The sequence below is a fragment of the Jaculus jaculus genome, chromosome 6 (assembly GCF_020740685.1).
Source record: "Jaculus jaculus isolate mJacJac1 chromosome 6, mJacJac1.mat.Y.cur, whole genome shotgun sequence".
Taxonomy (NCBI): Eukaryota; Metazoa; Chordata; class Mammalia; order Rodentia; family Dipodidae; genus Jaculus; species Jaculus jaculus.
The window spans coordinates 102,793,509-102,820,874 of record NC_059107.1 but is presented as its reverse complement, the minus strand read 5'-3'; the positions used below and the strand labels follow the sequence as shown (position 1 = coordinate 102,820,874).

The following is a 27,366-nucleotide window of genomic DNA, read 5'->3' as shown; positions in this document are numbered from 1 at the left end:
CTGGGAGCCTTGTTGTTGTCGTCACGTGCGTGCCGCGCTGCGGGCCAATGGGCGCGCGCCCTCCCCAAGCCCCGCCCCCAGACCACGCCCCCAGGCCCCGCCCCGCCCCCGCGCCCCGCCTCGCAGCCCCGCCGCGCGGGGACTTCGCGCCCCGCCGCCGGGAGGAGGCGGAAAAGTTTCTTCGCGGGCCGGCTTGCGCGCCGACGCTGCCCGGGCCGCGCTGTCCGCCTGCGCTCCAGCTGCTGCTGCTCCGGGGCATGAAAGGGCTTCGTTGCCCGGCGTGAAAGGATTTCCCCCCGGCGGAGCCGCACCGTGCGCGGAGGGAGAGAAAGCGAGCCGCTCGGAGCGCACACGCTCGGCTGGAAGTCGGTGCCCAGCCCGGACGCGCGGGCTGCGTGCGGGGCGGCGGGCGATGGCCGCGCCGAGGTTCGGGGCGCCCGCGGTGGCCGCGGCTCTGGGACTCCTGCTGGGCGCGGTTCTGGGGCGCGCGGGCCCGGCCGAGGGCGCTGACCCCGGAGGCCGAGGGGCGCTCGGGCAGCCCCCCGGAGGTGCCGCGGAGCGACCGTGCCCCGCTCCCTGCCGCTGTCTCGGGGACCTGCTGGACTGCAGTCGCCGGGGACTGGCGCGCCTTCCCGAGCCGCTCCCGGCCTGGGTCGCTCGGCTGTAAGTATCCGTCCGGCGCGCTCGCAGGGTCCGCGGGGGAGCCTGGGGGATTCGGGGCGACCCGAGCTGGCGACGGCCTGCTCGCCTGCTTAGTGAGCCCGTGCGCGGGGTCTGCTTCCAGGGCTGCGCTTCCTGGCCCGGGCCACCGGCGGTGCCCGGTGGTGGCGGCGGGGAAAGGGCTGTCGCGGGGCGGGGACGGCGGGGGGGGGGGGGTCCTCGGTCTCTCTCCTGGGTGCTGCTGTGCTGGCCTGTACGCTTCCCCTACCTGGCCGCGAGTGCGCCCGGAGAGGGAGGGGACCCTGGCTTCTGCTGGGGCCAGGCTCCTCGGAGCGCCCCTTCCAGGCCTGGGCCGGAGTGGTGGCCGGGCACTGACGCCCCGTGTTTGCAGTTTTCTTTGGCGTTTACGTGGGAGAGTGGCCCGACTTTGGGTTCTCCTGGACCCCAGGCAACCGCTGCGTGCGCGGCTTTCCTTCGGAAGAGCTCTCCACTCCGTTGGGCCATCCGCTCAAGCTGTGGCACACGACTTTTGTTCTCCCCAAACTCACTCGTGCTTCATTTCACATTAGCAGACCATCAGTTCGCCTCCTGGACCGTGAGAACTCAGTGAGAAGTTGGGGAGGGGGGCGACGGATAGATAAGGGCAGGGAGGAGCTGACGTTTTTTGAATCAAGGACCAGTTCCATAGGTTTACCAGTACACGCGGTGTAGGGCGTGCTGTTATGCAAGTTTTTGGATTTTAGCTGAGAAGTTCAAAACCTGAATTCACTGCCAAGTGCGTGGAAGAGCAAGGAAGAAAATGTAATTTACTCGGAAATGCTGGTCCTTTCCAAATGTCAACTCGCTTTATTCTTTCCCAACACCTAATTTTGTCGAAATTGGAGGGGTGTTGTAAACCATAAATAAAAAAGCAGAATTTTTTTTTTTCTTTTTCTTTTTGGAGTGTAATGGTCTCTTGTTTAAAAGAAATCAAAGTACTTCATACTTCAGTTTCTTAAGATTTGGGCCTAGTAGAGTTGCAATGGAAATCCTTAGTTCTTTAACAATTGTGGGCCGACCCTCCTCAAATCCTCACAAAAAGAGTGGCTGAGGGTTTGGTCAGGTAATTTGAGAAGTGTGTTGTTAAATCATTGTGCTAATCTAAATTCTTTTATTTGTCAGTTATAGAGTTGTTGCCCATCAAAGGGCATGCTCTTTTTAAAAATAGTTTAATAAGAAAATAGAATTAAAGAGAATTGGATTGATATTTAATAGCAGATCATGGGATGTCTCATTTAGTAGTTTTTATTACACGTGAAGGAGGAGATAAGGGCTTTAACCTAAAGCAGGAAGACTTTCAATTAGTTGTGGCTAATTCCATTCAATTGCCTCTTGTGGAGGTCCTGCTGCTGCATTCATGAAACGTGAATGGCTCTATTGACGACATATGGAACTGAACGTTTGAATGCCTGGAGGTGAACACCTATGAATAATAGACGCATGAGAGTGAAAAGGAAGACTGCTTCCTGGAGCCTGCTTAGAAAAGCCTATTCACAAAACCTAACTTTATGCAGTAGTTTCTGCTTGACAAGGGGCCCCTTGGATCATGCCAGCGTGCAGTATATATTGCTTTTGTGAACTTAGATGTCTTTAAAGAAATAACTCCCTGAACCTTGATTAGAAGTTGAGTCGAACCAAAAGGGATTCAATACTTACTTAAACACTGTCTTAAAAGTAGCTGACCTAATTAGGATTTTGTTTTACAGATAATTTGGTGGCACACTAAAAACAAATTACAGTTTATTTGGTTAGCGCAGTCTTTAATTACATTTCCGCCAGCAGTGAATTGTCTCAATACAAGTCCGCATTCCTTAAATGTATGCGAAAATAAGTTCCACTTGTATAAATAAGCAGTCAGCCTGTTGTCAGAAGCCCCGCTGTGAACACTCCTTGAACAGCCCCGTCATTCTAGTACATCTGTGACTTCTAACCATCTTTGTAGGTGTCACCAAACCATGTGGTCTATGTTCTTCGTTGTAAATGTTTCTTTTACTTGTGCCTGAAGTCTGAGGTCTCCTCTGTACCTTGGAGAGGAGTAAAAGCAACGTGAAATTGAGGTTTACCTTCTCTGCCACTTGGTGTGTTGGAATAGAAGGTATTGAGAAGCTGCTAGCTCAACTTTACATAATTGCAAAAATTCTTATGGAGACTGTTTCAGAATTCAGGAAGTGGGTAGAAAAATGCGTCTTATCTGCATCTCTCCTTTGCTTAGGGAGTTAAAGTAGTAAAATGTTGTCTTTGGATGGTGTATGAAAGCACGATTCAGGGAAAGTTTGCTGTCCACCTTCTGTTTCTTTTGGGTATGCACATGTTTACACAGTCTATCGTAGGTGTGTATATGTGGTTTCCCTGTTCTTCAGTTGTAATTGACTGCCTTAGGAGCCCTGTGTGTAAGAGGTTAACTAGTGAGCTACACAATAATAATACTATGCCCAGCTTTCCTTTCACAAAGTAACCTGTGATACTTTAATGAAAGTGGCTGTTAAAAAAGCAACTGCTTTTAACAGTTCGTGCCTCTGGAGTTCTGAACCCTAAGTAAAGTGCTTGTAAAATATATTATTTAGTCAAAAGAGGGAAAAGTCGCTCAGAACTGCCAGTGAGCACTCAAGTATTATTCAAGTCCCGCTGGAATTTCAGATTATTTATCTTATCACACAGCAGTGTTTGAGTTCTCCACGGGGCTGAGGTGAGAGTCCGAAAGGTACATGAGCTCCTGTGACTTCTTTAATGTTGGTCTATTACAAATCTTTGGGTTCCGACCAGAATTGGGGGGCAGGGAAGGAGGAACAGTCCTTATGGTTTTCACAGCTGTTTTTCTATATTTTCCAGACTAAAAGTTAAACGTAGCAGGCTGATTTATGAGTCACTTTGGATCAGTGTCTTAAAACAGCTCCAGCCTGGCTTTTTGTTTTTCAGCGTTCCAGATTTCTGCTGAATTAGCAGCTGTGCAGGCCCCAGTGGGATTGATTAAGAGGCTGTGCTAGATTTGCATTTTACAATTTGACTTAGAAGTCAGATTTTCAAATGTTAAAAGGAAGAAAATGATAGCTGGAACCAAATATTGTCAATTAATAATTTTCATATATGTTCCTTTGCTTGGTAATAAGTCGAGAACCTCTATTACCACATGTAAAGGAGTTTGATGTCCAAGCATTTGGCCAGCTGCTTTCTGGATAAATAGTTAACACTTCTCTCCCTCAGCGCCTTTCCCATGTTTATTAGCCTCACTACAGTGAGGTTAAAACAAAAGTTTCCAAAGCACTCATCCCCCAAAGAGAGCCTAGTGAGAAAGAAAAAGGGGTTCAGTGAATGGGGTGGGAGGTAAGGGACAAAGAGGGTGCTGGAAGAGGATTTTGATCAGGGTGCATTGTGTGTATGAATGGAGATTGTCACTAAAAAGTTTTCCACGGATGGTGCTTGTTCATGAAACTCGAGCTAATGAAGACTTCCCTCCTTACTATTCCTTACTGCATGTTTTATGTCCTTAGTTTAAGAAAGCACTGATGGTCATTGCATGTCTGAAATCTCTCTTTAGTGACTAACCAAAGAGCAGTATAAGGAAGATTTGGGAAAATGTGACATCTTTTACCTGGAAGGTAATTATTTCTGAAATGTGTGTTATATTAAAATATAAATTGAGGTGCATTAAAGTTTTGTGGTTTTCAGTATTTAGCAGAAGTCACTTAAGGAGTGATATTTTTCTTCGACACGTAGTGTGGCTTTTATAGAACACAGAGCTCTGATGAAGCCTGTCGCAGCATGGCTTAAGGCTGCCAGTCTCTGCTGCTGGACCCAAAACCAGTGGTCCCCAGCATGTGCACCAGGCGCCCATTTTAAATGTCCTTTGTTGGGAGAATCTCATCCCATCAGGCTGGAACAAGGTTAAGCACTCAACTTTCCTTTCCCCAAGGATTGCCTATGAAATCACCCTTACAAGAGCTGAGAATGTGGCTTTAGCTTTAAAAAAAAGAAATACAAGAAAATCACCTGTATTAAATGTAAATGCCAGATTGGTTCCCCCTGTGCTTTTAAAACTGGAAACAATGGGGGAGGCAGGTTCCTGAGTTAAGTAGGTCCAAATGACTGTCTGTGGAGTGAGGCTAAGTCTCCAGTGAAGGAATCTTTTCTTGGTTGTTTTGTAAACCATGTGGGAAATCTGTGACTGTCTGGGGTGCTGAAGGCACACAGGTCTTGTTTGAATGCTAACGTGAGTCGTTGGGCTCAGGGCTTCCTTGATGAGCTCCAGATGCACTTGGGCCGGACTGTGAGGGAAAGTGTCTGGCTCCAGCCAGCGTGGTGAGCGTGCACAGCAGTGGTTGTAATTGCAGGATTTTTATAGTTTAAGGACTGTGCCAGGTTTTTTTTTCTTTTCTCTCTCTCTTTTTTTCTTTAATGTTATAACTCTACCAGAACAAACCTACTCATGTCTGTTACTGTCTGGTAGGTCTTTAGGCAAACATATTTTTGAATAAGATCTTTGCAGAATTTGACTTTAAGGTGAATTGCAGAAATCCAGGTTTATTCTCAAAACAAAAGCTTGATGACTGAAAGGCTGTCTGATGTCTAATTCTTAGTGAATGACTAAATAACACTGCATCCCTGGATGTGTGAGTTCTGTACTATTTATTATGGGAGGACATACTTAAGCATGTAGCACAGTGTGTAGTTTCCACCAGTTAACTTTAGTTATCCAGAACTTTAATTGTTTAAAAATCTTCATTTAAAATTATCTCTGAAAGACCTATTTCAGTAGTGGTTAGCTTACCTCCACAAGGGAGCTCAACCATCTCATGTTCATGACACCATTTTGGAGGCACAGAGAGCAGAGAAGCATACAAGAAATGCAACCAGAGAGGTTTGTCAGGTTTTGAGCCATGTTTTGAATGGAAGTGCTTGGTTGAGTTCCTAAGCCAGAGTAGGAATTGGTTGTTTTGCGTAGTAATGATGCCCTATGGAATTTGTTACTTAAGTTAGCACATTTATTTGAGTGACTAAAATATGTTTTCAGGTGCCTGTACAATCTGTCTCACCTTATTAGCCGGTTGATGTGGTTTAAGTTGTATGTTAATGTGTCCATATTTACAGTGTGATGTCTTGAATTATGTATACATTAGATAATAATGAGTTCAGAGGAATTAGATCATCTTTCTTTTTAACCTTGCTTCATAATAAACTACCCAATGTTTAAAAATTAAAATAGATAAAATTGAATGCTGAATTTCCAGATATTGATAAGATTTAGGGAATTTGCAAAGATGATTTACTCTATCCTTTTGAATGCATGCGCGCACACACACACACACACACACACACACACACACACACACACACACTCTTTAATCCATTGCTTAAACCAAGAGTAATAAATATGTGTGGAAAGCAATTTCTATACTGTTTGACTACAGTAAGGATATCAGTGCTTCATTTTTTGATAATAAAAAGGTTTCTGTAGAGGACCTGGATTCAGCAACCTGCCTAATTAGCCTCTTTTCATAGGCCATGATGTCATCCTATCAAGTTGGGAGTGGGGAGATGGGAGGGTGAAGCAAACTACCCGTTCACAAAAGATCTGTTCACCATGTGCCAAGAAACATCTCTTAAAATGCTTGTGGGCTTCAAGTATTTGCATCTGCCAGCCTCTTAAACTAATTTTGTCCTCAAAGTTTGTAGTTTTGAGTTTGGCGTTTGGGTTTTTTTTGTGTGTATGTGAACAAAATGGACCAGTTATTTCTGTTACAACTGGTGTTGATAGAGATATTTCATAAGTTCTAGTAGTGTTTTTAGAAACTACTTATAATTTTATTTTTGTTTTCTTACAGTGACCTAAGCCACAACAGATTATCTTTCATCAAAGCTAGTTCCATGAGCCACCTTCAAGGCCTTCGAGAAGTGTGAGTCCTGCTTGCTTTCTGTCTGAGGTTCACATGAAGCATATTATTCCTCATACTTTTTATTAAAGGAGGAGAAGTTACTTAAAACTCTTAACTTGGGAATTGTATTTAAATACTTCCATCTATGCATTACAGCTGACCTACTTAGCCTTTTTCTTTTCTTTGTCTTTTGGCATTTGCAGGAAGCTGAACAACAACGAATTAGAGACCATTCCAAACTTGGGCCCAGTTTCAGCAAATATTTCACTGCTCTCTTTGTAAGTGAATATTAGGATTTACATCAATGTTTGTAGAAAGTAGAAAGAGATACCTACGTGTATGGACTAACATAAAGATCTTGTCAGCGAACTTTGAATTCTTTCAGAGTATATAATAAAGAAGGACACTTTAAGTTGACTAATTTTTTTCCTCTCCCAAGTTTCAAACATTTGTTTATTTAAGTTCTGGGGATACAATCCCCAGAGCCTGCTGTCTGTTAGGCAAGAACTACATCCTCAACCCTTAGACATCTTGGTAACAACCCACCTTACCTTTTGCTGCCATTGCTCAACCACTCTCCAAGATTCAAAGAAACTGTGTCCAGCCCATATAGATGTGTTTCTGATTGCATCCTGTAGATAAGTACTTTAATTGTTGTATTGCTCAGTGGTTGGCATGAGAGTCCAAATTGTACAATACATACATGGTCTTAGAGGAGAGAGATCAGACTTGACTTTGTGAGGGTGAATGGGTGCTGGTAACTTGCCATAGGGGGATCCTCTTGTAAATGTGTTGCCTGCCATGGAAATCAGGGTTTAGAAACCTTAACGCTCACTTTCAACATTCGTAGTTAAAACTTAATTGGTAATTGAAGGCAGAGATACTATTGAAGGTTATTGTGCAAATATGAGTTCTCAAGTACAATTAAAGTTGTGTTAAATATTCTGTATTTTTGTTTATTATTCATGTAGTGTGATTTTAAATAATCTATAGACTTTCTGTTATTTAAATATAGCAGTGAGAATGCTTACTGCTTAATGTCTAAAATGAAGAGTTTACTGTCTCGATCACAGATAAATACAAAATATAGTTAAGTCACTGAAGTCGATAGCATGTTCTTTAACGACTTGAAGGACGAAGAAAACTTACTTGATCCTTTCTTCTGGTAAAGGTGTTGGGAGGGTTGATATTATATAGTAAATTTCAGGAAAGCTGTTCAATTAATTAAAGTGATCACTATTCAATTGCTTACATCTGGTGATTTATAGAGGTTTGTTTTTACTGAGGGCCCAGGTCAGCCAAGTCACAGTGCAGCCGCCGTGTCTGCTTTCTTCTGTTTGAATAAGAACTAAGTGACATTTGATACTGATGTGGTTTTTCCACAGGTCAGAAAGAGACAGGAATGAAAGAAAAAGCAGTTGGTATCTGACAAATAATCAATTAAAAATATTTTATACTGTCAATAGTACTCATTTTCTTTGTCCTTCACAATTGACATTAATATGTTACATAGGTAGCTATTCTTATATGACCAAGGAGACCCTTTTACGTTCCACTTTGCTGTGTTGTCCCCCAATGTTTGGGAGATGTCTGTCAGCAGGCTTAGGAGAGCCTGGAGGGTTCGGGCACAGCCGTGCTGGGGAGTGGGCAGAGCGGGGAGTGTCTGCAGTGCCATTTCCTAATGGAGGAAGAGTGTGTTGGGAGACATTCTGCACTTTGGCATGAAAAAGACTCAAAGCCTATGAATGCCTGTGAATGTTTGAGGAAATTAGAAAACATAACTTCAAGTCAATAGCTATGATCACACTTTTTAAACTTACAGCTAGAAAGTAGAATGGCGTCTGAAAAAGTTGCAAACCTTCAGAATGAGTGCTATATCAAATTAGCCTCAGGAACCTCTTTTCCTTTCCTCTGTTGAAGTCCATATGATCGGCCACTGCTTTGTTCATCTCATAGAATGAAAGACCCAGTTATTGCCTGGATTACATAGGCTTTGTGGGGAGTGATTTATGCCATGAGCCTGCTCATGCAATATGGAGAGTGAAAAATCATTTTTATACCTATGAAATACTTGGAAATTTACCTCCTTGGTTATTTGCATCTACAAAGACTTTATTATCTCCTGAAGTTACTGTTTCTAAGACATTAAGAATTTCTACATTGTAGGTGTAAGATAGAACATATTATTTTTATGTGAAGCCCTTAAAATAAACAGGGCTAAGCATTAGGACTTAAATACACTTCTGAAACTGAGGGGAAAAAAAAGACATGACTCAGATTGGAAACATGCCATCACACTACATTTAAAATCACATTTAAAAGTAGTTTTCAGAAATATTAAACCTCGGTGTTATCAAGGATTGTTTTTTAACATTTTTGTGGAAGAAAACATTATTCTGGGTTATTTACACAGGTTAAATAACTTGAGAAGTTATTTAATACAAGATCAAAGTATATGTGTATGTAGCTTACAATTTTTAAGATCATATAGATGATAAAACTTATTTTCTATATATTATATATGCATATATATGTGAAATATACATATATATTTCAATGATACAAGATTTGATATCCCAATCATGTTTTTACTGTTCTATACCAGGATGAGTCTCCCAGCATTGTGACTAACTATAGAGATGACTACCTGGTCACCTGTAGTTGCAAGCATTTTCTCTTCTACAGGAGCTATTGTTTGGTCAAATGGCATCCCATGTCCAGTGAAAAATTCATACAGAATGTTTTGAAGCCTGATAAAATGCTAGGGCCCTGAGGTGCTGGTAGTTGACTCACTGGACACCCTGTTAACAGAGCTCATCCGATAATTGAGAATACAGAAGACCTACATAGTCCTGCCTTCACCTGACTCTGGGACAGAGCTAGCTCAGAAGTCACTGGTGTGCTAGGGCAAGGCCTGGTTTGGTGTGTATCTTCTCCCTCCATCTCATGTTTCGTAGCTGTGGCAGAATGGTATTGTTTAAGGAAAGAGATAGAATACTGTTTGGAATGGGCCTATCTCAAGAAAAACCATTGATCTGGCAAAGTGAGTTGGTTTTTTTTCTTCCATGTACTAGTGTCGTCTTGGTGTGGTGTGGTATGACTGGCTCAGGTATTGAGCACCTTTGAAACCTGTTACATGGGTTAGGGAAGTTTGACATTACGCAACAATATGGTTGAACAAAAGAGGCTTTGTTGATTATTAAATAGAGCTGGTTGTGTCTGAGTCTTGATGGTGATGGTTTATATTGTGTTCTCCAACCTGCAGATACTCGCCTGGTATCTGAGCAGTGAAAAGTGAGAAGTTAGTGGCTGTCAGAGTTCTTATTAATAATGTAAATTTCCTGACCCCATCCCAAGACAGCCTCAAGTAATGGATTTGGGTGAAGTCTACAACCATCAGATTTACTACCTCTATCCTTTAGGTTCTGTTTGGGGGTTAAATAAATATCTCTGAAATTATTGATAGGCTCAAGATCATAATCAAATGAGATTTTTAAAATTTCTTAAAAGTAAAGCATTTCTCCCAAGTACATCATGATTCATATCACCTTCTATGTTTCCAGAAATGACATTGGCATCCTTCCAGAGAGGTTATACATACTGACTACCTTTGCTAGAATAGGTCTACCAGTGGAAAGTCATTGAAGAGATTTCAGACAGTGAGAGGATCAGATCTAGGATTTGAAAGGGTCAGTCTGGCTTTAGTGTGGACAACAGCTTGGAGGCAGCATGAGGCTAATGATAACGGGGTGTGAGGGGGAGGCAGTTACGTCATTCAGCACAGCAGAAATGTGCTGATGGCACTCTTGTACAGTGTCGTCACATCAGTGGAACACTGGTGGAAAGAAAGCAAAGCTTGAGGCTGGAGGTGGAACCCAGTGGTAGAGCACTTGCCTACCCTGTGCAAGGCCCTACATCCCCAGTAAAGCTCAATTCAGGTGGCCCAGGATTAATTACTGGCTGCACTGATTGTGAGGTATGTGACTGTGAGTCTTCCCATTGTACTCCTATCTTAAATGACTTAACAGGGAAGCCTGCCTCAGAGTCATTGTGCGATTTGAGGAAAGAACACAGGTAAAGTCACCTGGTGTACAGCAGACACTCAGAGCATGTGAGCTATGATGGTGACAGGGCTGATTTAGTCACCTGAAGTTGACTGAATACATGTTATGTGCCAGCCTCTGTTTGAAGTGGGAAAGCAGATTCGACTTCCATTCTAGCAAGGGGAGAGGGATAAGCCAACTTTAAAAGGAAGATGGCTTCCGCTCATGACCAAGGCTGTGATTAGAGCCCAGGCTGTTATCCCTTGATGTGGTCAGGAAAGGGAATACTGACAAAGTCCTGCTATGTGCTGGGTATAGTTCGCAGATCAGGAATCAGCAGTGACCAAAACAGATGAAACCCTTTGCCTTTCTAGTAGGGATTTCTGACCTTCTCATGAGAGAACGGAGTCAAAACACAAACGAGACATGTCATCAGAGGGGATAAAACCTTGAGAGGGAGATGAAATTGGGAAGTATGAGGAGTGAGAGGGGTTAGAGGGGTTTGGACATTTTAAACAGGAATACAGGGAGGGGCTTACAAGGAAAGTGACACTTAAGTCAGGGCCTTGTGTTGTATTGCTGAGGCTAGTGGTCATCTCTAAGCCCTGTGTATGCCCACCTTGCCTTTTATACTCAACTGTTTGTCACCCAGTCATCTTTTTGCATATTTTGAGGCTGCTGTGGCTGTTTGTCCTCTGTACTAGCACTTAATGCAGGTATATAATGTGTAATTAGTGTTTCATTAATGTATGCATTGAGAAGTATTTGTGGAAAGTTATATGTGCTTAACATAATTCAGACAGATCTCCTTGTATACACAGACTATACCTGTGACTAAATATTTACAATGTGTATGCTCAGTAAAGAATAATAATAGTGGGCTGGAGAGATGGCTTAGCGGTTAAGCGCTTGCCTGTGAAGCCTAAGGACCCCGGTTCGAGGCTCAGTTCCCCAGGTCCCACGTTAGCCAGATGCACAAGGGGGCGCACGCGTCTGGAGTTCGTTTGCAGAGGCTGGAATCCCTGGCGCGCCCATTCTCTCTCTCTCCCTCTATCTTTCTCTCTGTGTCTGTCGCTCTCAAATAAATAAATAAATAAAAATTAAAAAAAATATATTTAAAAAAAAAGAATAATAATAGTAATTACAACAACAGCAATAATGACTAATTAAAAAGAATGAAAAATTTTAAAGTTTAAGAGAAGTAAAGGGGGGTGGAGTGATGGATCAGTAGTTAAGGTGCTTGCCTGTGAAGTCTAAGGACCAGGGTTCAGTTCCCCAGAACCCACGTAAGCCAGATACACAAAAGTTGGCATGCATCTGGAGTTCATTTACAGTGGATGGATGTCTTGTGTGCCCAGTGTCTGTCTGTCTGTCTGTCTCTCTCTCTCTCTCTCTCTCTCTCTCCCTCTCACTTTCTCTCTAAAAATGGATAAATAGAATAAAAATAAAACAAAACTTAAAAAGGAGAAGTAATGGAAATATTTTAGGATTAAGAATAGGACTCTTGCCAGTGAGAACTTGGCCTTGGAGTACAGAGGAAAAGGAGCCAGAGTTTTCTTGTCTTTTGCTTTGTAAGTCACTGAGAGTGATTTGGATGTTCTCAACTGTGGACTATTCATGGTGCCTGGGCCTTTATTCTTGGGAGCTGAAAATGGAAAGTGAAAGTCCACAGCAAAGGAAAAGCACGATTGAGCTGCCCTCACTCTGAAGGGAACTGGCCATGTTGCATTCATGGAGCCAAGGAGGGACACTGACTTCACAGAGTCCTGGGCTGTGACATAAGGACCTTCGAGATGGCTTCTCCCACTGCTGACCTCCTGACCTTGGAACCTAGTTTAGGTGGCATGTGGTTCCATTATGCCTGGGTCTTCTCATATGGAAGATACTTTGGAGATGCGGGAAGGTATGGGCCTTGTGCCCTTTCTTTAGTAGGGTTCGTCCACTACAGAAAACAGCACTAGGTATCCTTTCCTGTGGCAGGAACTATCGTTTTTATAGAATTCTTTGGAGGGTGGTGATTGTGTTAGCTACATTTTCTTGTCCCTGTGACAAAATAGCTGAGCAAATAAAAGAGGAAGAATTATTTTTGGCTTATAGTTTTGATGACTCCAGTGCATCCTGGCAAGGAGGGCATGGTGGAGCAGAGCAGCTTGTATTGTGGTAGCCCAGAAGCAGAGAGAGAGATCTCAAAGCACCCCTCCAGACATAACGAGGCGTGTGTTTTACTAACCTCCAAGGTACTTCTCAGTCTGATCAAGTTGAATAACAAGGTTATAGTGATTTTTCTTTCTTTCTTAGTTTTGAAACTGGCACAGAAGTAAGGCATGTAGCCTCTACTGTCATCCGTCACAACTCCTTTCAGGGTGAGACTCAGAACATACTGAGCTCTCAATGCCCTCAGCAGCCCAGGACAGTCCCAGGCACATAGAAGGCATTCATGAAGAGTGTGAGTGGGGCCCTCGTGCAATAGGAGAGAGATCTAACCTGGAAATTGGGCACACAAGTTTCTGTCTGTCTCACAGGCATGGCCTGTCTGACCTTAGGCAGACTTAATTAAGTCGCCTTTGTTTATCTGTACAAACAGTCAGAGGTGCCTACCCATCTATCTCCTCTGGTTCCGGCAGAGGATCAAATGGCATTCTGTACTTAAAAGGGCTTTGAGAAGTGCGAGCAGCCACAGCTGCTGCAGTTGCTGCGCAGTGGGCTTGGCCAAGGGCAGTGGGCCAAAGGGGACTCTCGAGCAGGGAGGCCACAGGAGAAAGGCAGGATTTAGAAGCTATCTTGGCAGCAGGAGATGGAGGGGGAGCACTATTTGGAGTGAATTAATAGTATAAAAACGACTTCTTTCTTTCTGTGGTTTTAGAACAAAGGTGAGCATGCCATGGTAACTCAGTACACCTCTACAGCCTGCAGGCTTGTGTGTTTATGTGATGAATTTTGAGCCCAACAACAATATCTGTGATGTGCTAAGTGGTAGAGAACAAAGGAAGAGAGGGCTTGGCCTGTAGCTCTAAAGGAAGAGTAGGGCAGGACTGATTTAAAGATAGTCCAAGGGAGGTAGGTGATGGCCAGGATGGCATAGGTGTCCCAGGGCTGTTAGGGGCGGAGATTGCTGCCTGCACAGAGAGAGTGTAGAGGACGGCTGGAGAAGGAAGGAGATCTGGGCGAGTTGTACGTAGTACCAGCTTTGGAGGTTCTCCCACAGTTGGGTGGTTTAGAATTTAGAGTCATTTAAGATGACAGAATCTGCTTGACTCCCTTCTTCCAGGTAGTTATTAAACAGCATTCATTTCCAAACTGTAGTGCCGTAACCCAGCTCTGAGAATTAAGGTAGCTGTGAGCTACCATGTAGGTGTCATCTGTGAAGCCCTAGAGTTGTTCGGGACTCTGAGCCCTGAAGTATGGTAGGACCATGAGTGTAATTGGCCATCACTGGGAGTCATCCAGTCTTGCTGCTGGATGTGCACGGAGGGGTTTAAGCTGAGCAAGTGAGGAGAGGTCAGAATGTAAGAAAGCCCATGTCTGACTCACAGAGATGCCACTCAAGACTTCTTAGGATTTTGGCTAGATACGACTGAATAGTATTGTCTGGAAACTTACTTGGCATAGACACCAGCTAACTGTAAAATACACTTTGTGTTAGAAACTTTGCGCATCTGTGGGCTAAGATAAGTGTTCTGACCACATTTAAGGTAGGTTAGCCTAAACTGTGATATTCAGTAGATTTTTATTCACTATTATTACATGCATTTTAAACTTATATTAACTAAACTTAGGTATTTTTTAGGATATCATCCTATCTTGAGGGGAATCAATTTTCTTTTATTTGCATTCTAAATCCAACCTATATTGAGTGGGAATTACATCCACAAGCATGCATTTCTCATGACATTTCAGATATCAAACTTCTAAATTATTTTGAAAGATACTTATTTAAGAAACTACTACTTGGTTGTATGACACTGAGTTTACTTAAATAATTCATCAAACTTACAACTTTAAAGATAATATTAGTTACTCCAATAGGATTGTAGCTCAGATATAAAGTTGTAAATAGAAAATCACCATTGTAAAAATTTCAAGTAGTAATAAAATCTGAATAAGTTTATAACTAGATGTTGTATCCAGAACTTTTATCGGTCAGTATTTGATAAGAGGTCACCAGCTTGTCACATTTATTAAAGGAGTTAGAGGTCAGCTTTAGCCAAAATGAAAACTTTGGCTTCTAAGAAGGCTCGAGAGCTTTGTTTTGATTGAGTGGGCTAAAACCATAGCCAGTGCTTATCCACGTCTGGATGTACATGAGCCCATAGAATTTGACCACTTCAGCTGCAGAATTCATCCCAAAGTGCATGCTGTCCTTTAATGGATGAATGATCCAGTGTCTTCACACATGTAAAGAAACTTGCACCCAAGTCCCTTTCCTTCTTGAGGGCTCAAGACTTCAGTGCATATCAATCAGATAGTCGTGTGCTTAATGGAAGTCAGCTCATGGAGCACAGGTCTTACAAAGTGCACACATAAGCCTCTTCATACAGTGAGCAGCATTCTTCTATTGGATTTAAAGATTTACATATGACTTGCACATGAAAGAATATACTCTACACAGAGCTGTTTTGTGACACATTACATTTACCCTCACATTTAATCATAAATTAGTCTGTGCTCAGAATACAGACTTCTTAGAGTTTTGAATTCTCCAATTAGAATGACTGAATTTAAACATACATTTGTTGTCATTCTGGCTCTTTAGACCTCTCATTGGTTACCCTGGCTCTTAGGTCAGGAGCAATCTTTGGATAGGCTACAGTGCTCTGCTGATCTACATCTTGTATTTCCACTGATCTCTGGGGTCATTCCTCAGTTCCCACACCAGGCTTCTCTGTGTATGCCTTTGCTTATGTGGAATGTTCACTGTACCCTTCTTTCTAAATCCTATCATTTACATTTTTATGTTTCCCTTTTTTTATTATTTTTTTATTTTTATTTATTTATTTATTTGAGAGCTACAGACAGAGAGAGAAAGACAGGTAGAGGAAGAGAGAGAGAATGAGCGCGCCAGGGCTTCTAGCCACTGCAACCGAACTCCAGACGCGTGCGCCCCCTTGTGCATCTGGCTAATGTGGGACCTGGGGAACCGAGCCTCGAACCGGGGTCCTTAGGCTTCACAGGCAAGCGCTTAACCGCTAAGCCATCTCTCCAGCCCTATGTTTCCCTTTTTTTACAAGATAATACATTGCTATCTTCAGTTTTGTATTTATGATTTTTTAATGTCTGTTTCCACCACCAAAAGGAAATGTCATAAAACCTGAGATTGAAAAAAATGTGTTGGTGTTTATTTTAGTCCTGTGATAACCTTGGTACATGCATCATAGTACTTGGTACATTATAGGTACTCAGTGCATATGATGGATGATGAATGAATGAATGAATGCTTTAGTCCAAACTAATATATAGCATTATAACTTTTCTGTTTCTCCATATGCTACAGTTTGTTTTCACTTACAAAATTTATTTTTTTTCTGAGATAAAAACAGTTTTAGATTTGATAGTGATCTGTCAAACAATTTTTTGCCCAGCAGTCTTTCTTAAAACCCATGAAATTGACTTCTGCTCACTTGAGTTTGACCTTTAGTACAGCCATACAGGCTCCAGAGCTGTCAGGATACATCCTGAGCTTTCCTCATTTTCTCATTCCCTCCCACTCTGTGCTAGCCATTTTGAGTCCTACCAAGAGGTGTCTCTATGCCAAGTAAGGCTTGTTCTGCCAAGACAGACAAAACAGAGTTACAGCCAGCTAGCTCTTCATGACGGGTGGCAAGATTCAACTTGTGTCTCTATTCTGGTCTGGTTACTTTTGCTTCTTCTCTTCCTTATTGTAGCTTCTCTTATGGCGTCCAGAAACCTGGCCTCTAGTTTGATGGAGACCAAAACAAGGAAACTGTTTTAGCCAATAGTGTCTCTTGTTTCTTTGGATGAAAGCCACCTAAGTACTAAATTCAAAACATGAAAGGGAAGGCAATTATAAATATAAACACCTCCTTTCTAACACTTAATACCACCTGCATGGCTGTCTCACTCCCTTGTTTTTTGCTCATCTAGCAGAGAGAGCCATGTGTAGAAAAAGCTTGAAAGCAAAAATGAAATTTTAAGGTAATATTCATGTTGCAGGTTCCTTACACTATAAGGTAAACATGGTATATATTTGTGGACTGTCAGCCTGTCAATTTTACTATGCATGAGTAATTTAAAGTATTTACAGCAAAAACAAGCACAGTATGAAATAGTCTAACTAACTGTGTCTACGTATATATATGTATATGTGTTTATATATCTATCTATATAATTTTAAAATTTATTTTTTATTGACAACTTCCATGATTATAAAAAATATCCCTTGGTAATTCCTTCCCTTCCCCCACTTTCCACTTTGAAACTCCATTCTCCATCATGTCCCCTCCCCCGTCAGTCAGTCTCTCTTTTATTTTGATGTCATAATTTTTCCTCCTATTATGATGGTCTTGTGTAGGTAGTATCAGTCATTGCAAGGTCATGGGTATCCAGGCCATTTTGCATCTGGAGGAGCATGTTGTAAGGAGTCCTACCCTTCCTTTGGCTTTGACATTCTTTCCAGCACCTGTTCTACAATGGACCCTGAACCTTGGAAGGTGTGATAGAGATAGTTCAGTGCTGAGCACTCCTTTGTTATATCTTCTCAGCACCATGGTGCCTTCTGAGTCATCCCAAGGTCACTGCCATCTGGAAAGGAAGCTTCTCTAGCCAAAAGTGAGAGTAGCATTACTATATGAGTATGGGCATTAAGAAAAGTGCTTACTGGGCAATTTGATGAGCATACTATATACATTTAGCCAGACATCAACAGATGTTACACCCCTAGAGCTCATGACTACCCCTGTTGTAGGTTTTCAGTATCAGAGATGTATTTCCTCCCATGGAGCAGGCCTTCAGTCAAACTAGAGGGTGGTTGGATTCCCCCATAACAGACGTGCCACTATTGCATCCATTGGCTCATTTGGCCTGGCTGGCCAAATTTAAGGCTTCCAGTACCCACTGTTGAGTATCTTCACTGGTGATTTCTCTCTCTCCCTTTGAACTGCATGCAGCATGGCTTTTTCCAGCTTTCTCTTAGCTGGTCTACATGGAGGAGGTTTTTAGTTCATCTCCAGGAGAATTCCTCAGTGACCTTGTAGCCCAAGTATGTGGGGTCTTCAGCAATAGGGTCTTACCATCTATCTGTTCCTGGTGGGAAACCAAGGGCCTAAACAATGACCTGTAAATGTTTTGGGGGCATCAGGGATCTCCCTGGCCAACAACTCACTGGAAGGTATCCCATCCCTGGAACTGAAAATTTTCTAGTAACAATCTATGGTTGCTATGTGTTCCATTGTCCAAAAAAGTAGGTTTCCATATGACTTATTTATATCCTCTTAGATTTTGATTAGCCTACCCTCTACCTTTCTTTTACTCAATCTCTTCCCCTGACCTCACTTATCTCATTTGGCATGAGATAGAGGGTAATGTTCTTTAAAGAAGATGGAATGTTTGCAAACTCAGAGAGGCAGTCACCTAACCACCATTGTCCTGTAATTATCAAAGAGAATGTGAAAAGAATTAGAAGTGGTTGGATAAGAGACATATTTGTTAGAATCTTTTCCATTTATTTATTGGTACTTTGTTTATGCACAATCCTAATAACTTAGAATTGAAAGGGTCATTTTTTCAGTGACAAAATCCTTGGTAATAGTTTTCCAGACCTTTGTCCCCTAAAGTTTATCTTGGGAAAAAGCTTATTGATGAGTATAGTGTCTAATTCCTTAGGTATAACCATTAGAATTTACCTTTCTGTGGTAGGGAGAACATCCATTTTGAGCATTATGTTGTCTATATATTTTAAAACTAAAGTAAAGGGTTTCTTGTTGTTGCTGTTTTTAACCCACCCTGGCTGGCCTGTAGCTCTCTCGTGGTGTATTTGTCAGCCTCTCTAGTGCTGGGATAACAGGAATGCACCACCATTGCTGGATCCTTCTGTCCTCTTAAGTCTTAAATTCTCATGCCTACTTCTCACATGACTGTAGTGCTGACCAGCTCTGCCCAGTATCTCTCTGTGGTGATAGGAACCCCTGAAGCTCCATGCCAGTCTGTGAATAAAAATCAACGCTGTGAGCTTGCCTTCTTCTGTGAGCACTACCCCCACATTTTCTGTCTTATTCACAAAGCCAAATGGAATCCAAGACATTCTGTCTGTATGTGTTCCCCATCTATTGTTGAGGGAACCAGATAAGAAAATAATATGAAATTAATTTAGCCTGAATGACTCCTCTGTATGGTATCTGCTTATTAACTTGGGGTTCAGAATAATTATTCTCCAGTTTTTAATAACATCATTTATTCTATCTCAGGTGACAGTTTCTCATATAGAATAATAAAATAGCTTGTTTAAATCTAAGAAACAAGTAACATTAGAATTTTATAGGGAAGATTTGCTTATTTGGGTTTTGAAAGAAGCATGTTTATTGATAGGTAAACTGCTACTGAAGAGTTCCTATGGAGCATGCACATTGAGTGCACTCCTCCCACTCCGTCCTTCCTGGTCCCCTTAAAGTGACAAAGAATAACAAGAGCCAAAGGTCTATAGCAACAGGACAAACAAAAAATATACAGAACAAAGAAAGGATAGCATTCCACATGAAAGATGCCTTAAAATTTTTGCAAGAAAATGGATAAATCAAAACAAACTTTGTAAAAAAAGGGGAAAGTAGAGTTCTTCCCTAAAATTGAAAGCATGTGTGTGTATGCATGTGTGTGTGCACATTTGAAATATCAAGTACAAGTGAAAGGAAATATATGAAAATTCCCAAACTCAGCTATCATTTTAAACTACTTTGTGAAAGAGTTCTTCAAACATAATTTCTCCCAAAGATAAATGCTAAACTATGAGCTGGTTTGATGACTTTGATCTTCAGAATAATTTAAGAATTCAAGACCTGTACAGGTAGAAGCACTTCCTAGGACTGGAAAAAGGGAAGTACTTAAAACTTGTTTATAAGAGGGAATTTGACTTCCGTGTTCTGACTACTCCCTCAAAGCCCAGTGACTGCCTTGACCCTGACACAAAACACTGGAAGTTTACATTCAGGACAACTCGACAGAACATCGTTGGAATTGAGAAACTGAGTCAAATCTGAATACGGAAGGTGACATCCTCTTATGGGCCTTTTCCCAGTTAGCCTTCAGGTGGTAACTGTGGTGTTTATCCACCCAAACTAGAGACTGAGGATTTGGGAGGGAGGACTCACTTATCATGAAATAGGTTCTTTGTGGGAACACGCACCAATCACTTATGGGGATACTCACCACTCAACAAAGCTCATATCACATGCAGCCCCCAGTAATCTTGGCTGGCTGGCTTTATTTCTCTCTCTCTCTCTCTCTCTTTCTTCTCCCTCCCTCTCTCCCTCCCTCCCTTTCTCCCTTCTTTGTCCTGTTTCCTTTTTAAGTTAGCACCTCATATAGCCCTGGCTGGTCTTATACTCATATGTAGCTGAGGATGACTTTGAACTTTCCTCTTGCCTCTACCTTACAAAGACCCGGACTACAATCATGCACCACCATGCCTGGTTTTGTGTTAAGGACTGGACCTTGCGCTTCATGCTGGCTGGGTAAGCACTTCATCAGCTGAGCTACATTCTCAATTTGTTGGTTTATTTTTGTGTGCTTGCCTGGCGGGGGTGGGGGTGGAGATAGTGCCATGTAGCTTGGTATTCTGATGCCTCTGTCGCCCAAGTACCAGGGTAATAGACCTTTGCCACCACACCCACCTCTTCAATAAGATTTTTAAAATTTTGTAAACTTATTTTTAAAATGTGAACAATATCTATCAGTTTCTAATAATATACTTGGTCGTCCAAGACAAATAGGAAAAGAGCCTTGGAGACAGCAGAAGAATGGAAAAACAAAACAAATCTGATCCCTTTGGAGCAAAAAGAGAAGATGCTAAATTCCACAAGTTGAAAATTGAAGTTAAAACTGCAGAAGTAGGGGTTGAGGATTTACCTCTGTGGAACAGTACTTGTCTAGTAAATGTAAGGCCTTAGGTTCCATCCTTAGCGGCCCCTCCAAAAAAAAAAAAAAAAAAAAAAAACCCACCTACAATAGCAGTCATGTTAAAAAAAGGACAAGTGAAGAAAAGAGCTAGCAGAACATTGAAGAACACTCTCCAGAGGGGCAAGGTGAGAGAGTGGAAAGACAGCCATGGAAGCCATCACTTCTCTAAGCTGAGCTGAATTCCGCCAGAAGACGTTGAAGACGGTGGTGGAAACAGAAGGGTAGAGATTATTGAAGATAGGGGAAAAAAAAATCACAGAACTGAGTGGTAACACGTTTTGTAGATGAAAAATGCCTATAGAGTACATAGTATGGTGTGATTTCAGATTGTTGGGAGCAAAAACAAGCTCAGAGGAGGAGGGGAGAAAACCCCTTTCTCGGGTCTTCTAGGAGGGTTTAGTGGTTCTCTAGCAATATTCCTTAGCAGCAGGCACCCTTGGGAGCTTAGAAGTAGCACAAGGCGCTCTCCCATGCCCAAAGAACAGAAATCCCTGAGGTATGGGGCTCAACAGACTGCAGAGAAGGCAGTCCTACCTCTGGGGTGGCTGAGTTTGGAGCAAGGCACTGGGGTGAGTAACCAGGATTGCGCGCAGCTCCTCTTAACTCCTGCCAGTGACACTGGAGCGCCACGCCTTCCCGATCCTAAGAGAGCATCACTTGTCCAAACACAATACATACCTAAGCCACCAGTTCTTACAAAGGCATTTCCAAACAAGGGAAAGCTAATGGCAGATGAGCCCCAGGAAAATGGAAAGAGTAAAAAAAAAAAAAAAAAAAAAAAAAAAGGGCAGGTAAAAACTAGGCCTGCAGTCTCCAAGAGCCTCACAGGCAGGACAGGGTATAAAAGAAGTCTTTGCAGAGTGAGGCTGAACACCCGTGGAGGCTGAAGTTCTGAGAAGCCCTGTAGCCAGTCTGGTCATAAGTAGAGGTTGTCGTCCACGCTTTGATCCCAGTGCATTAGAGCAGGAAGACATTCTCTTCCATCTCCCTCAAGATGTAGGGGAGAAAAATCCAGGCTCACCAAGTGTAGTAGAGTAAAATATGGAACCAAGAATAAATTAAAGTCCTCTCTGGAGAACTAGAGTTTGAATTGTTTCATCACACAGGTCTTGTTCAGAGCAGGTGGGTTTATGTCAGGAGCTGCAGGTTTAGGTGTCCTTTCTCAACCCGGCTGGCAGCAAGTAGGGACGTATTGAGTTCTGACCAATGACATGATTCTCCCATGGTAGTCTTGCGGACCAGTCTCACGCGGATCCTGAAGTAGTCAAGATGGTTCACTTGCAGGTCTCATGCCCAGTCATTTAATCCTGAGTCCCGGGGAACCAATGATGAATTAATTAGAGGTTACAAGTAAATCACCAAGTACCAGGGAGATTCTACCTCCTCACAGCTTAACCACAGCAATGCTCTGGTATGTGAAAACACGCCTGCTCTGAAGAGGCAGGGAGAATTTCTTAATTCTGTCATCACAGCACAGTGAATTTTGTTGTACATGATATTTCTATCTCAGATAATTTTCAGTGACTTTCTGCTTTACCATCCTCTTGTCTGGCAGAATTTGTTTTCAATTTCTGTTTACATGGAGGTCTAAATGAACTTACACTTGGGAATCAAAGAAGGGTTGTTTTGTATGTGGTATGAATAGGCTTTTGACCCATGCTTTTTCTTTCTTTTTTTTTCCTTTCATTTTTAACATGTGTTATAACTGGCACACATATAGAGCCCTGATTATTGTAGAACCTCTGTGTCAAAATACTGCATTGTAGCCTTCTTTATCCAACAGATAATTGTACTTTATGTTGACCTGGCCTTCAGTGAAAGGAACTGATGTTCTGCTCCTCACAGCAGGGCTCCTTTGCTGGGTAGTATCATTAGTTCTTAATCAAGAAAGAGCCTGTCTCCTGGCGGAAGTTTCCACAGTTGGCTTTCTTTGATGCCAGTGCACTAGTGGGCCAGTCTAAACTTGTGTGTTCTTTTAATGAAACTTCCTAATTATCTTTGCAGAAAAGAGATGAGCAGAGGCGGTTTATTTTTATCTCTATGGGAGAGGTTCTTCATTTGCCAGATCTTTCTGTCAAAAGAAGCCTGGTATTATGCAGTGTTAGTTATTCCATCCAAAATAGTTTTCAAGGAGGTTCAAGGAAACTGTTGTTAAGAGGAGAGGGCAGTTGTTGGAAATAACTGGGCTTTATCATGTTTGTACAGTGTAGGTGTAGAGTTTTGCTTTTGTTAACTGACTTGTGATTTCTTTAGAAAGGACGCTAAGCTGGTTGCCTGTAAGTTATATATAGAAATCAGTCTTTTCTTGAGGCCAGACAAGACTGCACCAGTCAATGCATTTAATGTGCTTGCACAGTGGTGTTTGTATGTAATGACCACAGATTGAGCAATTACGTGTTGCAATAACAGAATTGGACTCAAGGGATCTGGGTAGAGAGATACTTTCTAAGGAGAGAGAGCATTGCAAATATCTAAAGCACGGTTTCAAATTGATTTCAAATACGCACACCTCCTATAAAAGACAAATGCCTCTTGCACTAGCATCTCTAACCAGCCAAGATTGCATGTCATTACACATCACAAAGGCAAGACCTTTTATCTTCTGCAACCTGTAGAAGACAGTTGAAACTATTCACACATGTGTCTTTATTCATCAAGAAGAAAGAGTGCAATTGGTTCAGGAATTCCAGTGTGACAAACCCTGAGATTTTCATTCCTCACAACAAAGTATCTTCCCCTCTAAGGTTCTGACTCTGAAATATACTAGCACTGTGTATATCCACTTAAGAGTACATTGGTGCTTTTGAGACACTTGGACTTTCAGGAGATTCCGGTCAAAAACTAAAACCACTCATCAATCATATCAAGTGGTCATTTCACTATCCTCGTCAATTGTATATTTTAGGCTATAGTAATTTTCTTCCAGGATGGCCTTGAACAGAGGTTTGGAGTATGGAACCAATGAACACATTCCTAGTATGTGAGAAGAGTCTACATAACCTTTTACACAGAACCTACAGATACATTACAGTGACAGCATTGCTTTGTTCTGACCCTTAGTACCTCCTACCTGAGCAAGAAGGGACCTGTTTGTGCCTTACGAGGGTCTCCCATGTCCAAACACAAAACATTAATGTATCCAATAGAGTGAATGGCATGTTTTTTTTTCGAGGTAACATGGCAGTCGTCCTACCTCTGCCTCCCTAGAGCTGAATTCAGCCCCAAGGCCAGTGCTTGCAAAGCTGGAGACCTGGCTTTTGTGCAGAGAACAAGAAGCCAGAGGAAGGTGGTGTACCACCACCACCATCTTCTGTCCTCTGCATTAAATTAGAGCCTTCCACATGACACCCTGCACTGTTCTTGCCTATCCAGTCCTGCCAGAGCAACTGTTGTATAATGCATGTGGCATTAAACAGTACCCCACTGGTTGTAAGCCTCTAGCACTGGCCTGCAGGGTATCTTGAGGAGAAGGCAGTGCCTAATGTGGTACTCAGCACATTCCACTCTCCTCTCCTCAGCCAGTGTTCATGAACTGTGCTCCAGCCAGCAAGGAACTCTTCCACTCATTCCCGCTAGGGGAAGAAGCTTCACTTTGCTCTCATTTGTTTGAATCACGACACGTGTCTGCTTGTGCTTGGAGTAACTCTGGCCTCCTCTCTTGCCGGCCAGGCTAACTCTTCATCTGTCAGGTCCTAGCAGAGCCGCTACTTCCCCTGGGAAGTTGAGCCAACCTCTACCCGCTGCCCACCGCTGGAGAGGTGTCTGCCTCCACTGTCCCTTCCCTCCTCCTCTCAGCCCGCACTGCACTGCTGCCCTCTCCTGTTTGCTTGCTGTTCTCCCACAAGACTGGAGGCTCGGAGAGACCACGGGCATTTCCATCCGTTTCATGGGTAGGCCTCTCTCTCCAGCATGGTTAGAGTCAATATCATTAGCAGAAAATGGTAAACCATGTTTGCCTCTGCATTTTGAGGTATTTGGCAAAGTTGACTGAAAGGTGAAATTGGCAGCAAAATAAAGTCATTATTTTTGGAACTAAGAAGCCGAGACTGAAATACCTGAGACTCTTCTTTTTTCCTGTGGCCTCTTTCGGGCTTGTAGAGAAACCAACTGACTGTGTTGCCCATCACCTGTGGCCCCAGGTCGGTCTGTCCTGCTGAGACCTCCCTCAGCAGTGATTTGACCATGGAACTCCCTGTACCATCAACAGACACTTCAAATACTCCATTTATGTTGCATCTGCCTGGGCTGAAACGCCTTCCAGGGATGGCCATGCTGGACTGTCATTTTTTGTACATGGAAAGATGACATTTCCATGTAACATAAATAACAAGAAAAGTTTTGTTTCTGTTAAAATCTTGGATTTTTGTGAAAAAATATTAATTAGCTGTCATCCTTTAATATGTTGATCAATTTTAGCATTTATCCATATTTGGGGAAAAAACAACCTAAGGCTGGAACTTAACTGAATCTTTGTTTTCCACAAATGGCTATTGACAACCCATTTGTTAAAGTACATTTATCTTGAGATTTTGAGGTGATACAAGATTTTCAAATCTAGGTTTTACATGTATTTAGTTGTGTGGTTTTTTTTTTTTTTTTGATACAAAACAAGTTTTGTTTTTTTGTTGTTGTTTTAACCTGGTACCATATCAAGTGATAATTTGGCCAGTTAGTCTAAGAGGTAATAAGAAACTGGCATTCAGATCTGATTCCATTCCATTAGGACAGATTTAAAGTTTTGCGATACAGGGGCTATTATTCCGGCCGCTGTGAGGGAGTTTTGTGCTGGAAGCAGAGCCGACAAAGGCCTCCCTGTGCGTGCTGCACCGGGACGCGGCGCTTCCATGCTGCCGTGCAGGAGGTGTGCAGTGCAGGAAATTGCTGGCTTTGGCTGGACCCTGCTTTTACTGCAAGGAAAATTTTACTCGTCACTCTAGTAATTGGCAGTTTTAATACCTTGTTCATAATTACCTTATAAACAAACGCATATATAAACCACAGTCTGTATGGCCTGTTATCTAACTAGTAGCCTTATTTGACCAACATGATGGACACCTGTGGGTTTCCCTTTTCCTACCCTGAAAACTAATTTACTCCATTTATTACAAAAAAAAAAAATCTGTAGCTGTGACTTTTTTTTGTTGTTGTGACTAGCTCCAAACAGCTTGGGCTAACATCAGATTCAGTACTGAATGAGGTGAGGCTCGCTCAGGCGGGATCTGAGCACTGTGGGCCTACAGCTGTGTGGCAGGACAACGTTTGTGATACACACATACACACACTGGGTTACGTGTTTAAGAGAAAATGTTTGTATCCCAAAGTATTGCTTGATTTAGCCCATACACCCTGACCCTAAGGCCTTGTGGCTTGTCTCTTGGACTGACTCCATCTCCGGGGCCTAGAAATTTACTAATTGTCTCCCTTGCATTTACCCCGTACCTCACAGCTAGATCAAGGAGTTAGTACACTGGCGAATCCAGATGTGGGAAATGGTCAGAATCAGAGGTCATGGCTGACTTGACTCTAAACAAAGTCTGTAAGACTTTATGGGACTTTGAAAGGCTGGGTAATTTGTGACTTGAGTATCGGCTTGTGAAATCCTTTTTAAAACAAACAAACAAAAAAACTTTACTGTTATTTCAGCTCTTAAGATATATATGGTATGCTTGTTACCTTGTATAGGATTACTTTTAAAATGGAGTTACATTCTCTGGGGAATTAGATTTTAAAGATCAAAAAGGACCATGCCCTATAGTCCTTAAAAAGAATATGCTGTAGGTCTTAATTCTATCTTGAGAAGTGTTGGGAGTTGGTTGTTGAAGTAGAGAATGCACCTATGGTATTCTCCCTCATTGTTCTTTCTTTTGAAGAAGGAAGCACTGATATCTGCAGAGTCGGGAAGCCAGTCTTCTATCTCCTATGCGTGCTGAACACGCTTAAAGCTCTGGGGATTGCTCTTGCCTAGGAGGACACACACATGGATTGGGAGGAGGCCTCCTGCATCCGTGTTGGCATGATGACGGCTCAGTGAGCTAGTGTGTGGACTTCCATATCAGTTTGAAGTCAGAAGTCTAGCGTTTTTGCAAGGTTCTGAGAAGTAGGAGATATGTGTACAGTAATATATATATATATTACTTCCCTAAAGATCCTCAGTGCTATGAATCCTGTGAAATAAACCTTCCAGGATTGTTTTGGGACTAATCTGAATTTCTATAAGGTGACTTATAAATGATTGGACTGGTTATATAAAAAATCCTTAGCTTCCTAATTTAAAAAAATGTTCTATTATATCTATACCAGCTAAATCACTTCATCATTGAATGACAAGTTATATGAAAAACATTTAGCATAGGGCTTGGCACTTAGTACAAGCTCATCATTACTAAGCTTCATACATACTTCAACATGGAGATAAACATACATCCTTGCTTCAAAGAACTTTACAATATTGTAAGGAGGATCAAGATCATGCATGATTTTGTATTGTCTAGCTCTTGCTAACAAGATGCACATATGAGATACATTTCTATCTAAGGAATACACATATGAAATGAAATATATTTTATAGCTTTCTTGTTAAGTGAAGATTGACTGCAAACTGTCAAAGCACTCACACAAGACCTTTATAA

The 27,366-nt window shown here is 42.2% G+C and overlaps 1 protein-coding gene across 3 annotated transcripts in view; it reads left to right on the top strand.

Annotated features, from left to right (window-relative positions):
- Window positions 1-226: 226 nt before the first annotated feature.
- Window positions 227-27,366, top strand: part of Lrig3 (leucine rich repeats and immunoglobulin like domains 3) — a 49,245-nt gene continuing 22,105 nt past the window's right edge. The window contains exons 1-3 of one of the 3 annotated variants that reach the window (XM_004650507.2): window positions 227-663; window positions 6,519-6,590; window positions 6,773-6,847. In XM_004650507.2, the coding sequence (XP_004650564.2) occupies window positions 413-663; window positions 6,519-6,590; window positions 6,773-6,847 (398 nt within the window). In that variant the 5' untranslated portion in view covers window positions 227-412. Of the gene's footprint in view, window positions 664-4,277; window positions 4,296-6,518; window positions 6,591-6,772; window positions 6,848-27,366 lie in introns of those variants that run through there. The other 2 variants (XM_045152510.1, XM_045152511.1) reach the window with 2 other exon arrangements.